Source organism: Nerophis lumbriciformis, linkage group LG39 (genome assembly GCF_033978685.3).
Source record: "Nerophis lumbriciformis linkage group LG39, RoL_Nlum_v2.1, whole genome shotgun sequence".
In the NCBI taxonomy this organism is placed as follows: Eukaryota; Metazoa; Chordata; class Actinopteri; order Syngnathiformes; family Syngnathidae; genus Nerophis; species Nerophis lumbriciformis.
Window position 1 is genome coordinate 11,797,326 of NC_084586.2, and position 16,547 is coordinate 11,813,872.

At 39.0% G+C, this 16,547-nt stretch overlaps 1 protein-coding gene across 1 annotated transcript; it reads right to left on the reverse strand.

The window, feature by feature from the left end:
- Positions 1–5,113: 5,113 nt before the first annotated feature.
- Positions 5,114–15,815, reverse strand: clrn3 (clarin 3). The gene is made up of 3 exons (XM_061931627.1): positions 15,584–15,815; positions 10,831–11,016; positions 5,114–5,391 (listed from the first exon to the last, which is right to left on the reverse strand). The coding sequence occupies exons 1-3, from the start codon at positions 15,813–15,815 to the stop codon at positions 5,114–5,116; spliced, it is 696 nt and encodes a 231-aa protein (XP_061787611.1).
- Between the last annotated feature and the right edge of the window lie 732 nt (positions 15,816–16,547).

Genomic DNA, 16,547 nt, shown 5'->3' on the forward strand with positions numbered 1-16,547 from the left:
ATATATATATATATATATATATATATATATATATATATATATATATAAATAAATAAGAGAAATACTTGAATTTCAGTGTTCATTTATTTACACATATACACACATAACACTCATCTATTCATTGTTGAGTTAAGGGTTGAATTGTCCATCCTTGTTCTATTCTCTGTCACTATTTTTCGAACTGATGATGCATTGCTGTGTGGCACGCACAAAAGTGCCTTCATCAAATGCACTAGATGGCAGTATTGTCCTGTTTAAGAGTGTCACAACATTGCTGTTTACGGCAGACAAACTGCTTTACGGTAGAGGAAAACACGTCACTTAGGTCCGCATGGAGCAGGAGGGGGCGCGACCTCCAGCTCCGCCTGAATTTCGGGAGATTTTTGGGAGAAAATTTGTCCCGGGAGGTTTTCGGGAGAGGAGCTGGATTTCGGGAGTTTCCCGGAAAATCCGGGAGGGTTGGCAAGTATGCTTATGCTGCTATATTGACATATTGAGCCGGTGAGCTGCTTCATCGCCTCTGAGTTGGTAAAAGTTTATTCTAGATTTTAAATCATGTCTCTCACTTGTATAGTGGAAGGTTGTGGCTTTAAACCGAGAAATTAGTCGACTTTGACATCTTTTTCGCCTTTGTGTGGATTATGATTTATTCTTCATCTAAACAGAAAGAGATAAACATCCCATTAGTCAGCATTTCAGTGAGAGCAGACATTGTACAGTAAGTGTTTGTTTGTTGGAATAATTATGTGTAAAGTTATCACACAACTTTAGTATGCTTAAAGTCCGTTGCTATAGTTATTAGCTATTGTGCTCAAGTTAGATTTTTGTATCTGTGCAAAGCTGGCAATCCAAACTGGTTTAAATGTAACTTAGATATTGGGTTTCACTGTGTAAAATCGCTTTGAGTCACTAGAGAAAAGCGCTATATAAATATAATTCACTTTTAAAGGCCCACGGCACATTCCAAAAATACTATTAAAATAAACAAAAACATAACAAAAGTGAAATAAAAAAGATTAAAGGTGAAATGTAATTTAGAAAAAGTTGCAATGTTGACTAATAAAACAAAGCTGTTTGTTTTCCTTTTAAAACTGTCATTGCTCAAAACATAATATTGCATCAAAATAAATGTTTTTATGAATTATTGACCTATCCAAGGCCAAGATTACTTCACATCAAATATTCCACTTTGAAAAATATTTGTTGTGGAAGATTTAGCATATTTTGTGTGTTTGCCATAAAAAAAACATAGTTTTCTTTGACCGAAAAGGGCAGAAAATAAACAAACAGAAAAACAACATAAAAAAAACAACAACTTAGAATTGAGGGATAGATCTGAAGTAGATGTAGACTCTAGAGATTTAAGCGTTAAATAAATAATGCATTTATGCCCTGGCCATACTTGCCAACCCTCCCGAATTTTCTGGGAGATTCCCGAAATTCAGTGCCTCTCCCGAAAACCTCCCGGGACAAATATTCTCCCGAAAATCTCCCGATTTTCAGCCGGAGCTGGAGGCCACGCCCCCTCCAGCTCTATGCGGACCTGAGTGAGGACAGCCTTTTTTCACGACGGGAGGACAACAGGGTGACAAGAACTAAATCATCCAGACTAGAGATAAATTGTATTATTATGTTTATGTTACCTAAAAATAAATATTTTTATTAATTAAAAAAAACGAAATACATTTTTACTATATTTTGCTAAAAACATCAAAATTAATTGTATTTGTATTTTTTCTGACTCCTTATTACATCTAGCCATAGAATTATACATTAAAATAAACATATTTGAAATAATTAATTTTAAATGATCATAATAATTCATTTAAAATGACCATATTTAATTATTAAAATAATTGCTTGTATATCAACAACTTTAGCATTTTATTCATTACATTTTGAAGCTCTCAGAAGCCAAGTTATGTTATATTCCTTAATATTTATTTATGCAAGTTTGAAGTATCAATTATCTAAACACAGTTTTGTTTGCATGCTTTCAGGATGTAGATATATATATTTGTATATATATATGTATATATATGTATATATATATGTATATATATATATATATATACATATATATATATATATATATATATATATATATATATATATATATATATATATATATATATATGAAATACTTGACTTGGTGAATTCTAGCTGTCAATATACACCTCCCCTCTTAACCACGCCCTTAACCACGCCCTGCCCCAACCCCGACCACGCCCCCACCCCCCACCTCCCGAAATCGGAGGTCTCAAGGTTGGCAAGTATGGCCCTGGCACACCATTATCATCATTTCATGACCCGAGCAAAAAACTTTTTACACTTTTATACTGAAATAAATACACCGACAACTATAGAAAAAACTACCTACAGCGGTAAAGTTTAGATCCATGAAGGAAAGAAGAAAATAAATTTATAACTGAAAACATTTACATATGTTTTCTTTGGTATTATTTTTTTAATGAATTAAGTAACATTTATGACAACCTTTTTCCAAAACACAATGTGAGATATAACAACATAATGCATACATTTATCATTTGTTTTCAAAATGCTTACAAAAAAGTGGCAACCCAAAAATTTACTATGGCACCCCATTTTTATGACTTGAAAATTCCTAGCGTCAACACTGATAAGGATTGTGAATCATAGACAAAATTCCCCCAAAAGTGCAGTGCTCCTTTAAATATACAATCAATCAATCATTTTGCAGATTAATAACACATACTTTAGAGCAGTGTTTTTCAACCACTGTGTGCCGTGGGAGATGATCTAATTTCACCTATTTGGGTTAAAAATATTTGTTGCAAACCAGTAATTATAATCCGCAAATAATGTGCCGTTGTTGCGTGTCTGCATTGTCTGGAGATCGGCAGAGTAACCGTGTAATACTCTTCCATATCAGTAGGTGGCAGCAGGTAGCTAATTGCTTTGTGGATGTCGGAAACAGCGGGAGGCAGGGTGCAGGTAAAAAGGTGTCTAATGCTTAAAGGGGAACATTATCACCAGACCTATGTAAGCGTCAATATATACCTTGATGTTGCAGAAAAAAGACCATATATTTTTTTAACCGATTTCCGAACTCTAAATGGGTGAATTTTGGCGAATTAAACGCCTTTCTAATATTCGCTCTCGGAGCGATGACGTCACAACGTGGCGTCACATCGGGAAGCAAGCCGCCATTTTCTCAAACACCGAGTCAAATCAGCTCTGTTATTTTCCGTTTTTTTCGACAGTTTTTCGTACCTTGGAGACATCATGCCTCGTCGGTGTGTTGTCGGAGGGTGTAACAACACGAACAGGGACGGATTCAAGTTGCACCAGTGGCCCAAAGATGCGAAAGTGGCAAGAAATTGGACGTTTGTTCCGCACACTTTACCGACGAAAGCTATGCTACGACAGAGATGGCAAGAATGTGTGGATATCCTGCGATACTCAAAGCAGATGCATTTCCAACGATAAAGTCAAAGAAATCTGCCGCCAGACCCCCATTGAATCTGCCGGAGTGTGTGAGCAATTCAGGGACAAAGGACCTCGGTAGCACGGCAAGCAATGGTGGCAGTTTGTTCCCGCAGACGAGCGAGCTAAACCCCCTGGATGTCTTGGCTCACACCGTCAAGAGAAGAATATCGACCCTAGCTTCCCTGGCCTGCTGACATCAACTCCAAAACTGGACAGATCAGGTTTCAGGAAAAGATAGCGGATGAGGGTATGTCTACAGAATATATTAATTGATGAAAACTGGGCTGTCTGCACTCTCAAAGTGCATGTTGTTGCCAAATGTATTTCATATGCTGTAAACCTAGTTCATAGTTGTTAGTTTCCTTTAATGCCAAACAAACACATACCAATCGTTGGTTAGAAGGCGATCGCCGAATTCGTCCTCGCTTTCTCCCGTGTCGCTGGCTGTCGTGTCGTTTTTGTCTGTTTCACTTGCATACGGTTCAAACCGATATGGCTCAATAGCTTCAGTTTCTTCTTCAATTTCGTTTTCGCTACCTGCCTCCACACTACAACCATCCGTTTCAATACATGCGTAATCTGTTGAATCGCTTAAGCCGCTGAAATCCGAGTCTGAATCCGAGCTAATGTCGCTATAGCTTGCTGTTCTATGCGCCATGTTTGTTTGTATTGGCATCACTATGTGACGTCACAGGAAAATGGACGGGTGTTTATAACGATGGTTAAAATCAGGCACTTTGAAGCTTTTTTTAGGGATATTGCGTGATGGGCAAAATTTTGAAAAAAACTTCGAAAAATAAAATAAGCCACTGGGAACTGATTTTTAATGGTTTTAACCCTTCTGAAATTGTGATAATGTTCCCCTTTAAACCAAAAATAAACAAAAGGTGAGTGCCCCTAAGAAAAGGCATTGAAGCTTAGGGAAGGCTATGCAGAACGAAACTAAAACTGAACTGGCTACAAAGTAAACAAAAACAGAATGCTGGACGACAGCAAAGACTTACTGTGGAGCAAAGACGGCGTCCACAATGTACATCCGAACATGACATGACAATCAACAATGTCCCCACAAAGAAGGATAAAAACAACTGAAATATTCTTGATTGCGAAAACAAAGCAGGTGTGGGGAATAGCGGTCAAAGGAAGAAATGAAACTGCTACATGAAAATACCAAAAAAAGGGAAAAAGCCACCAAAATAGGAGCGCAAGACAAGAACTAAAACACTACACACAGGAAAACGGCTAAAAACTCCAAATAAGTCAGGGTGTGATGTGACAGGTGGTGACAGTACACCTACTTTGAGACAAGAGCTATAGTGATGCATGCTTGGTTATGGTTTAAAGTCATATCCAACAATTGCGACAACGACTTTTTACTGTCAATATCGGCTGCTGAGTTTAATTTTTTAATGATTTCTGCCGGTGGTGTGCCTCCGCATTTGTTCAATGAAAAAAATGTGCCTTGGCTCAAAAAAGGTTGAAAAACACTGCTTTAGAGTTCCTTTTTTGGTTCGTTTTGCACGTTAATTCCCGAGGATGCAAACGGCATAAACATAGCCCCGCCCCCCCTTTCAGAACATTGACTGTACATACATACACGCTGTAATCCGTCATTACAGCGACTTTAAATAGCGCGCGCGTCTTAATACATCATGATCTCCTTGGGCGCGTCCTCCGTGGGCCTCTGCTGCTCCCGCCGCTGGGTGTAGGCGGCGTGGTCGTAGGCGTAGATGAGGGCCACGGCGAGCAGCGAGAGCGCCGTGTACGGGATGAGCAGGTAGTAGCCCAGCTGCATCTGGGACGACATGATCCTCAGCTCCACCGGGACGTTCTCGGCGAAGCTCCTCACCAGGTCCTCGGCTATGGTGGTCGCCAGGAAGTTGGCCACGAAAAGGACGAGGACCAGGAAAGACAAACACGCTGCAGGGAAACACAGAAGCTACACTGTAAAAACAAGTTAAGTTAAAGTACCAATGATTGTCACACACACACTCGGTGTGGTGAAATTTGTCCTCTGCATTTGACCCATCCCCTTGTTCACCCCCTGGGAGGTGAGGGGAGCAGTGAGCAGCAGCGGTGGCCGCGCCCGGGAATAATTTTTGGTGATTTAACCCCCAATTCCAACCCTTGATGCTGAGTGCCAAGCAGGGAGGTAATGGGTCCCATTTTTATAGTCTTTGGTATGACTCGGCCGGGGTTTGAACTCACAACCTCCCGACCTCAGGGCGGACACTCTAACCACTAGGCCACTGAGTAGTAAGTCAGGTGTTACTGTAAAGTCCAATGTAATGGACCATGAAAACAGAAAGCTGTAATTTTAGGGTAAAAAAACTGGCAGTTCAGTCGTCAAAATTTGACTGAAAAATAGCAACGGTAGCGTTTTCCTGTAATTCGATGTAAAAATTACTGTAAATTTTACATTAAAAAAACTGCCCGATTTTTACTGTGAAAATAATATGGTGCCGTTTTTCTATTTACTGTAAGGCACTGTACAAAAACAAAAAAACGTAGCTCTTACAGTTAATTACTGGAGTTTTACTGTAAAAATGTGTGTTTATAGCATACTTGCCAACCTTGAGACCTCCGATTTCGGGAGGGGGGCGTGGTCGGAGGTGGGACGGGGGCGTGGTTGTGGGCGGGGGCGTGGTTAAGAGGGGAGGAGTATATTGACAGCTAGAATTCACCAAGTCAAGTATTTCATACATATATATATATATACATATACATATATATATACATATACATATACATATATATATATATATATATATATATATATATATATCTACGTCCTGAAAATATGCAAACAAAACTGTTTAGATAATTGATACTTCAAACTTGCATAAATAAATCTTAAGGAATATAACATAACTTGGCTTCTGAGAGCTTCAAAATGTAATGAATGAAATGCAAAAGTTGTTGATAAACAAGTAATAATTTTAATAATTAAATATGGTCATTTTAAATGAATTATTATGATCATTTAAAATTAATTATTTCAAATATGTTTATTTTAATGTATAATTCTATGGCTGGATGTAATAAGGAGTCAGAAAAAATACAAATAAAAATACAATAAATTTTGATGTTTTTAGCAAAATATAGTAAACGGTGCGCAGCTCGTACATCGCCGCCCTCTACTTCACCCTCAGCAGCCTGACCAGCGTCGGCTTTGGCAACGTGTGCGCCAACACAGACGCCGAGAAGATCTTCTCCATCTGCGCCATCTGCACCATGCTCATCGGCATATGTCGAACGCCTTTGTATGGAATAACGTGATTGGGCAGGCACGCTGTTTATATCGTGGGAAAGCGAACGTGAAAAAAGGCTGTCCTCACTCAGGTCCGCATGGAGCTGGAGGGGGGCGTGGCCTCCAGCTTCGGCTGAAAATCGGGAGATTTTCGGGAGAATATTTGTCCCGGGAGGTTTTCGGGAGAGGCGCTGAATTTCGGGAGTCTCCTGGGAAATTCGGGAAGGTTGGCAAGTATGCAGTGAGCAGCAGCGGTGGCCGCGCCCGGGAATAATTTTTGGTGATTCAACCCCCAATTCCAATCCTTGATGCTGAGTGCCAAGCAGGGAGGTAATGGCTCCCATTTTTATAGTCTTTGGTATGACTCGGCCGGGGTTTGAACTCACAACCTACCGATCTCAGGGCGGACACTCTAACCACTAGGCCACTGAGTCGTAAGTCAGGTGTTACTGTAAAGTCCAATGTAATGGACCGTGAAAACAAAAAGCTGTAATTTTAGGGTAAAAAAAACTGGCAGTTCAGTCGTCAAAATTTGACTGAAAAATCGCAATTTTACAATAAAAAAACTGCCTGATTTTTACTGTGAAAATAAAACTGGTACCGTTTTTCTATTTATTGTAAGGCACTGTACAAAAACAAAAAAACATAGCTCTTACAGTTAATTACTGGAATTTTTACTGTAAAAATGTTTGTCTATAGCAGTGTTTTTCAACCTTTTTTGAGCCAAGGCACATTGTTTTCATTGAAAAAATCCAGGGGCACACCACAAGCAGAACATGTTGAAAAACGAAACTAAATAGTCTATATCAAGGGTCCCCAAACTTTTTGACTCGGGGGCTGCATTTGCCTGAGCGACTAGGAGACACCGAGAGTAAGAAGTGGTAGAAAATGGATTAGAAAGGACAGCTTTAAAAAAATAATAATAATAAATTTAAAAATTTAAAAAAAATTTAACTTGGGACTTCCCGCGGGCCGGATTTTGGATGCTGGTGGGCCAGATCCTGCCGCAATTTGGGGACCCCTGGTCTATATTGACAATACAAAGACGCAATTCTACCATGAATTGATTAACGTGGACCCCGACTTAAACAAGTTGAAAAACTTATTGGGGTGTTACCATTTAGTGGTCAATTGTACGGAATATGTACTGTACTGTACAATCTACTAATAAAAGTTTCAATCAATCAATCAAATTTTTGGATATGAATTCAAACCATAACCATCCATGCATCTTTAATTCTCTTGTCTCAAAGTAGGCTTACAAAGCAATTAGCTACCTGCTGCCACCTACTGATACGGAGGAGTATTACACGGTTACTCTGCTGATCTCCAGACTGCACAGACACTCTACAACGGCACATTATTTGCGGATTATAATTATTGGTTTGCAAAAAAAATTTTTTTTTTGACCAATTAGGTGAAATTACATAATCTCAAGGTACACTAGTGTGCCGCGGCACAGTGGTTGAAAAACACTGGTCTATAGGACAGGTGTCAAACTCAAGGCTCGGGGGCCCAGATCTGGCCCGCGGCATCATTTTATCTGGCCCGCAAACACCTGCAAATGATGTGTCAATAAAGTACTTCATATTTTCTCACTTTTTTTCATTTTGACAGAAAAAATATATGTACTGCTTAAAATTGCATACCTTTTCAACTTTAATAGTATCCCATATTGCAACAAATATTACAGTATATTATCATACTTTCCAAACATTTTTTGTCTAAATAAAAATAAATACCTAAATATCTGCTTGACTCATACTTGCCAACCCTCCCGGATTTTCCGGGAGACTCCCGAAATTCAGCGACTCTCCCGAAAACCTCCCGGGACGAATTTTCTCCCGAAAATCTCCCGAAATTCAGGCACACAAAATAAACAGCGTACCTGCCCAATCATGTTATAACTGTAGAATGATCGAGGGCGAGTTCTTGGTTTCTTATGTGGGTTTATTGTTAGGCAGTTTCATTAACGTCCTCCCATCGCGGCAACCACACACAACAACAGCAGTCACGTTTTGTTTACCGTAAAGCAGTTCGTCTGCCGTAAACAGCAATGTTGTGACACTCTTAAACAGGACAATACTGCCATCTAGTGTATTTGATGAAAGCACTTTTTGCGTGCCACACAGCAATGCATCATCAGTGAGGGTGTTCAGCATGGTTAGAAAAATAGTGACAAATAGAACAAGGATGGACAATTCAACCCTTAACTCAACAATGAGTAGATGAGTGTTATGTGTGTGTATGTGTGTAAATAAATGAACACTGAAATTCAAGTATTTCTTTTATTTATATATATATATATATATATATATGAAATACTTGACTTAGTATTTCTTATATATATATATATATATCCATCCATCCATCCATTTTCTACCGCTTATTCCCTTTGGGGTTGCGGGGGGCGCTGGAGCCTATCTCAGCTACAATCGGGCGGAAGGCGGGGTACACCCTGGACAAGTCGCCACCTCATCGCAGGGCTATATATATATATATATATATATATATATATATATATATATATATATATATGAAATACTTGACTTGGTGAATCCTAGCTGTAAATATACTCCTCTCCTCTTAACCACGCCCCCAACCACGCCCCACCCCGCCCCCCGCCCCCCACCTCCCGAAATCGGAAGTCTCAAGGTTGGCAAGTATGGCTTGACTAATGATTTTGACTTATGACTTTAACAACAACTTTAGGGTAAAATAAAAACTGTAAGTTTTAGTTTTACTGTAAAAAAAAAAAATAAAGTGCTACTGTTTTTCTATTTACAGTAATACACTGTAAAATAGATTGTATGGTTAAAGAAAAACCTGGCAGCTCAGTTCCCAGAATTGACCTTTAAGATAAGGGATTTTTTTTTAAAGCCACTGTAAAGATTACGGTAATTAAGATGCCAGTTTTCTACTGTAAAATGTACAGTTTCTTTGTTAGTTTTTTAATGCAGTGTACATCAACGGTCGGCAACCCGCGGCTCTAGAGCCGCATGCGGCTCTTTAGCGCCGCCCTAGTGGCTCTCTGGAGCTTTTTAAAAAGTGTATGAAAAATGGAAAAAGATGAGGGGAAAAACATTTATTTTTTGTTTTAATATGGTTTCTGTAGGAGGACAAACATGACACAAGCCTCCCTAATTGTTACAAAGCACACTGTTTGTATTAAACATGCTTCACTGATTCGAGTATCTGGCGTGCGCCGTTTTGTCCTACTAATTTTGGCGGTCCTTGAACTCACCGTAGTTTGTTTACATGTATAACTTTCTCCGACTTTCTAGGACGTGTTTTATGCCACTTCTTTTTCTGTCTCATTTTGTCCACCAAACTTTAAACGTTGTGCATGAAAGGTGAGTTTTGTTGATGTTATTGACTTGTGTGGAGTGCTAATCAGACATATTTGGTCACTGCATGACTGCAAGCTAATCGATGCTAACATGCTATTTAGGCTAGCTATATGTACATATTGCATCATTATGCCTCATTTGTAGCTATATTTGAGCTCATTTAGTTTCCTTTAAGTCCTCTTAATTCAATGTATATCTCATGACACACTATCTGTATGTAATATGGCTTTTAATTTATTGCGGCTCCAGACAGATTTGTTTGTGTATTTTTGGTCCAATATGGCTCTTTCAACATTTTGGGTTGCCGACCCCTGGCCTAGTACCATACCCTTTATCTATACCAGAACAATCCGAAGGGTGTTAAGTGCATGCCAAAGCAACAGGGGGCACTACAGCCGCTAACCATAAAAACATTTTTGGAAAAAGCAGACAAAAAAACAATCACGAATCCAAGAAAAAAGTACATGTGGACTAAAAAATGTGTGCAATAGGCCAAAAGTTTGTAAAAAAAAACTATAAAGAACACTTTTTGTGCTTGTTTGTTTATCCTGGTTATTTTTCGGAGTATAAGTCGCACCTGCCAAAAATGCATAATAAAGAAGGAAAAAAACATATATAAGTCGCACTGGAGCCCGGCCAAACTATGAAAAAAACTGCAACTTATAGTCCGAAAAATACGGTAATACAAAATGACGTAGACCATTTATGGACTGCATTGGCTCCTGATGATTTTATTCCTGCTCGCCGCTTGATACTGACCGCTGATAGAGCTGCAGGTGTAGACGGCCACGGGCCCCATGTAGGTCTCGTAGGGGTTACTGACGCTGTTGTAGAGCGACACCAGGATGCTGATGGTCGACGACAGCAGACACAACACCAGCAGACCCAAGGACACCCCGTGCAGAACCATAGGGACGCCTTTGGTTTCTATCAGCTTTGGAAACACTGCACGCACGCACACACACACACACACACACACACACACACACACACACACACACACACACACACACACACACACACACACACGCACACACGTTTGTTACATTCTTGAGACCTTCGAAAAATGCCTACCTTTTGGGGACCACCCTTTCTAGATACAGTATATAAAGATTTGTATTTATAACATTAATAATATATACATACAATGCAGATATAAAAAAAGCTTGTTGTGAAAAAATGAGTTGGAATTTCACAAGAAAAATGTCACAATTTCACAAGAAAAACTTAAAATTTTGTCAGTGTTATAATAAAAGTCATAATTTTACTCAACGCAAGTCAAAATAATACAAGAAAAACTGAACATTTGTGCAACATTATGATACAAGTTGGAATTTTACTCAATAACAATCGCAATTTTACAAGAAAAGCGTAACATTTTGGCAATTTTATGAAAAAAGTCGTAATGTACTCGACAAAAGTCACAATTTTATAAGAAAACTTTAACATTTTGGCAATGTTATAATAATAATCGGAATTTTACTTGGAAAAATTATGACAGAGGTCATAATTTTACTCAAAAAAATGTCACTATTTTACAAGAACAACAAAAAAATTGGCGGAATGGCAATAAAAGTCAAAATTTTATATGACAAATGTCACCATTTTGCATTAACAAGTAATAATTGTATGAGAAAATATTGCAATATTACAGGAACAGAAAGAATATGAGAAATTGTTCCCAATTTTATAAGAAAGAAGTCGACACATTGTGATAAAAAGACTGCTTTGCGTAAAAAAAAAAAAAAGTCTTTGTAATTGGTTTTTAATCTTCATTATTTACTTCAAGTTATTACAGTATGTCTCTACGTACATGTTTTTGTATTTATTTTTTATTAGTTTTGGCCAAAGGGGGCGCATTTCAATTTCTTACACACACTTGTTATTACATATGTTGGCCAGATAGGGAGCACTTCAAATTTTTACACACACTTGTTATTTCATATGTTGACCAGAGGGGGAGCACTTTTAAAACCGACACGCAGTCAATTTGAAAAATCCCTCCTTTTTGGGACCACCCTAATTTTGATAGATTTCACCACCAGGGGTACACGTGAGATCTCTATTTTTGTTTTTTTGTAATGTGCTTAAGACCAATGACAAATGAAGTGAATTATATTTATATAGCGCTTTTTCTCTAGTGACTCAAAGCGCTTTACATAGTGAAACCCAATATCTAAGTTACATTTAAACCAGTGTGGGTGGCACTGGGAGCAGGTGGGTAAAGTGTCTTGCCCAAGGACACAACGGCAGTGACTAGGATGGCGGAAGTGGGGATCGAACATGGAACCTTCAAGTTGCTGGCACGGCCACTCTACCAACCGAGCTATACCGCCCCTGAGTCACGGACCACAGATTGCCCCTGTGCTGCACTTGTGGTAACCCAGCTGTAGAAGCTAACTGTTAATGGCCACTATAGTCTTAGTACCGTAGTGTATTTGTTCATCCTCTGGTCACATATGGGACGCGGGTTGTCTTACGTCAGCACCGGAAGTCGTAAAATCAGCTGTTCACTTATCGGGTTTTTTCGGGGATGAATAAGGAAGTCCTTCTTTAGCTTCTTTTATCAAATATTGCTACCTTTGCACCTGTCAATGTTTACTTTTGTACGCACATTAAATCAACAAAAAATCCTGACTTTGGAGCAATGTTCACAGACTGGCTCTCTATTAGATGCAATGGTTTTCCGTATTGGGAACATGATTTAAGTCCTAACTCATATGGAAGGTACTTTTCCTTGTTGATGTCTCAAGAAGGATAGCAATACAAGAACACGTAACACACACACACACACACACACACACACACACACACACACACACACACACACACACACACACACACACACACACACGCACAAACACACACACAAGCAAACATATGCATTATTGCAAAACGTCAGAGCAAGAACCATGTTGATTTTGAGGAAATGTTTGGGTTAGGTAAAGTTTAATATGCTCAATATGTCAATAGCCTTCTAAATGTATTATTGATTATTGTTCATGAAAGCATTTTTAAGATCATGTCTGCTAAATCTACACTGTAAAAAAAAAGAAAAGAAAAAGTCATTAGATTTTACTGTGAAAACCTGGCAGCTCATGCAGTCGCCAGAAATTGACCGTAAAAAAAAACATTTTTCCCAATTACTGAAATGCACTGTAAACACAGGGAACGGGGATTTTATGATAAAGTCTGTCGCCAGAATTTTATGACAAAAAACTGCGGTACAGTTTTTCCAATGACGGTAAAAAAACAAACAAACTGGAAGCTCAGTCACCAGAATTTAACATAAAAATGTATTTAAAAATAAAGACAACTTCAGATTGTTTTATTTGTTTAAAAATAGAACAAGCACATTCTGAAAATGTACAAATCATAATGTTGTTGTTTTCTTACACTTACATGTTGCGGTTAATAGTATTGTATCTTTATTTGTCGTTATTTATATTTTTCTGAATAAATGATGTGATAATGTTCATCAGTCAACTCATCGGTGTTAATTTTCAATCTATCAAGATAAAAAAAAATGGTATCAAAATCAAATTACAGGATGTTGTTTATGTCGTTTGCTCATTTTCCTCGACTGATGTACTAACATCATGTAACAAATATACAAAGAATTGCTATTGCGACATCCAGTGGACACATTTAGAACAGCTGTTTCTTTCATTCAAAAATTTCAGGTTCATTTTTATACTTAGCAAACTCATACCGCGGGCCGGATAAAACCTGTTCGCGGGCCTGATCCGGCCCTCGGGCTGTACGTTTGAGACCCCTGATGTAGATGATTGTCATGTCTTTTCATCATGTTTTGTTTGGCTATGTTCTGTTTGGTTTTTGGACACTTTTAGTTCCTGTTTTTTCACTCCCTTGTTTTGTTTCCATGACGACCATTAGTTTCACCTGTCATGTGTTCGGACTCACGCACCTGTCATTAATCATGTCCTTATTATTTAAGCTTGTAGTTGCCAGGCAGTCGACCTGGCGACATTACCTCTGTTACCCGTGCTACCCATGATACTCTTGTTTCATGCCATGCCATAGTTCCATGCTCTTTCCATGCTTGACCAAGTAAGTTTTGTTTATTCGTGTCACAGTAAGTGTTTTAGTTTTTATGTCCATAGTTTTGCCTTTGTTCTAGTTTTTGTTTTCATAGCCAAGTTTGTTCTCCGCCTTGTGCGCGCCTTTTGTTTACACTTTTTATAGTCAGAATAAACATGTCTTTACCTTCACGCCATGTCCAATCCAATTCCTTCGCATTCCGGGAAAACAAACCACCCCGTAGTCCACGTCCTGACAATGATCATATCTGTGTCATGACTTGGTCCTAGGTGTTTGCTTTTCCGGAATGCAACGGAAAGTTGGCTCGGGCGAGACGGGAATGTAAATACATGATTTATTTAAATAAAGTACAAACGAAAAGCGCACACAGTGGCAGAGAAAAAACTATGAAACCAAAAGACTATAGCAAAAAAAAGTACAAACGAAAGGCGCGCACAGTGGCAGAGAACAAACTATGAAACCAAAAGACTATAGCATTAATAAACAAAACTTACTTGGCATGGACTAAAAGGAGCAGCATGAACGATGGACATGAAATCAAGTAAATGTGTAAATGTGTAATTGTGGGATGTCACCAGAAAGACAAACTGAAAACAATGAACTTAAATACTACAGACATGATTAACGAAAACAGGTGCGTGACTCAAAACGTGAAACAGGTGCGTGACGTGACAGGTGAAAACTAATGGGTTGCTATGGTGACAAACAAGAGTGCACAATGAGTCCAAACGTGGAACAGGTGAAACTAATGGGTAATCATGGAAACAAGACAAGGGTGTGAAAAGCCAGAAACTAAAGAGTCCAATAACTAAACAAAACATGACTAAAACAAAACATGATTACACAGACATGACAATCTGCTGTATAGTTTAACTTTAGAAAAGAGAAGTATTAGATACTTCTCTTGTTGCCTTACTTGTATTTGACTTTATTAAATGTTTGGGTGGAATTTTATTAAACAAAATCAATTTTCTTTTCAGTAATATAGAAATTGATCAGAGCTGAATGTAGTTCATCATAGAACTGGCATCCAATGAATGGTGTGTTGCCCAAAATTCACAGCCCTAGTAAGTAGGTTAGATATAATTATTGAATATGATTAAAACCAAGGGTAAGATTAATAATTTAGGGTTATTTTTTGAGTGGGCCCCTTGCCCCTCTGTCATGAAAGAAAGATGAAGAACCCCTGCTTTACTGGAAGAATAACTTGACACCTATTGATTTTCATGGATATTCAAACCAAGATGATATGTGTGGTTAAAGATCCAAGTTTTAAGTCCTATTGTCCCATATCAAGTTACGCAAGAACCGTATTGGTTTTGAATGAGGACCAACACAATATGATTAGGTAGCTGGGTTCAAAGATCAAGTATGACCCTTCTCGCCGGTCTAAAGTGATAATGCCCGCTACTGTTTGCTCAGTAATGAATATTATTTCGAGTCATTTCACCTGGGAAGTCCACAGGGGGTCCGAACAGGGGACAAATGTCTCTCTCCAGCTTGGCGTCAAAAAGCTCCAGCGTGATGGTGGCCGAGCCGTTAAAGAAGCTGCTTGTTCCCCGGGCGCAGACCATGGTCTTGGTCGCCCACTCTGTGGACATGGCAAAACCCAAGATTCCCACCGATATGGCCGTGGCCAGCGCACTGGACGTGAAGTACAGGGTCTTAGACCTGGACGGCATGACGGCGGCAGCGGGAGTCTCAAACAAATCTCCACTCCCCAGATCAGAACTTCCTCATCCCCACAACAACCGACGTGTGTGTTGGACTTCTATGCCAGGGTGGAGTGTGACATGTCGGTCGTAAAAACGGCAAAGCAGATATGGCCGTGACCTTTGATTAGACAGGTGGTTGTCATGGAAACAACACTGCCACATCAGGATGGTGTTCACGGAGAGAAATTAGAAGTGTGTGTTTGTGAGACAATTATCAGGGAAATGAAAGTCCAGGAAAATTTAATTCCACTGAGCAATCAGGTTAGTCTTTCCTGGACACGGCACACGCATCCATATTGTGTCCATCTTGTTTCCCAAACCCCGCCTTGGATTCAAAGTCCACTTCAGCATGTGTCATAAAGCACAATAGGGATGAATGATTTACTTACACCTGCAGCAGCTAACCCTGGGGGTGGGGGGTGGTAATTGTACGCTTGTGGCGTATGCATTGATATCGACAAAGTAATCCTTGTAATTCAATTTATGTTCATTTTTACAATTATTCTACATGTTTCTAATGAGGTGGTGTAATGATACGCAAAGTTCCCTTTCGTTTTGTGCACATGGCACAGGTTTTATATATAGTCTGCACCCATGGCAACCAAAACACAAAACCAGGGGTGCTCAAAACAGGAACTGAGGGAGTCAAAAAATAAAAGAAACATGAGACTTGCGATGAGGTGCCGACTTGTCCAGGGT

Excerpts from the sequence above, each read along its gene's own strand:
- clrn3 (XM_061931627.1), bottom strand. The coding sequence starts at position 15,815 with ATGCCGTCCAGGTCTAAGACCCTGTACTTCACGTCCAGTGCGCTGGCC. Across the intron at positions 11,017-15,583 it reads ACCCCCTGTGGACTTCCCAG|TGTTTCCAAAGCTGATAGAA; the intron begins GTGAAATGACTC and ends GCGTGCGTGCAG. Across the intron at positions 5,392-10,830 it reads CACCTGCAGCTCTATCAGCG|CGTGTTTGTCTTTCCTGGTC; the intron begins GTCAGTATCAAG and ends GTTTCCCTGCAG.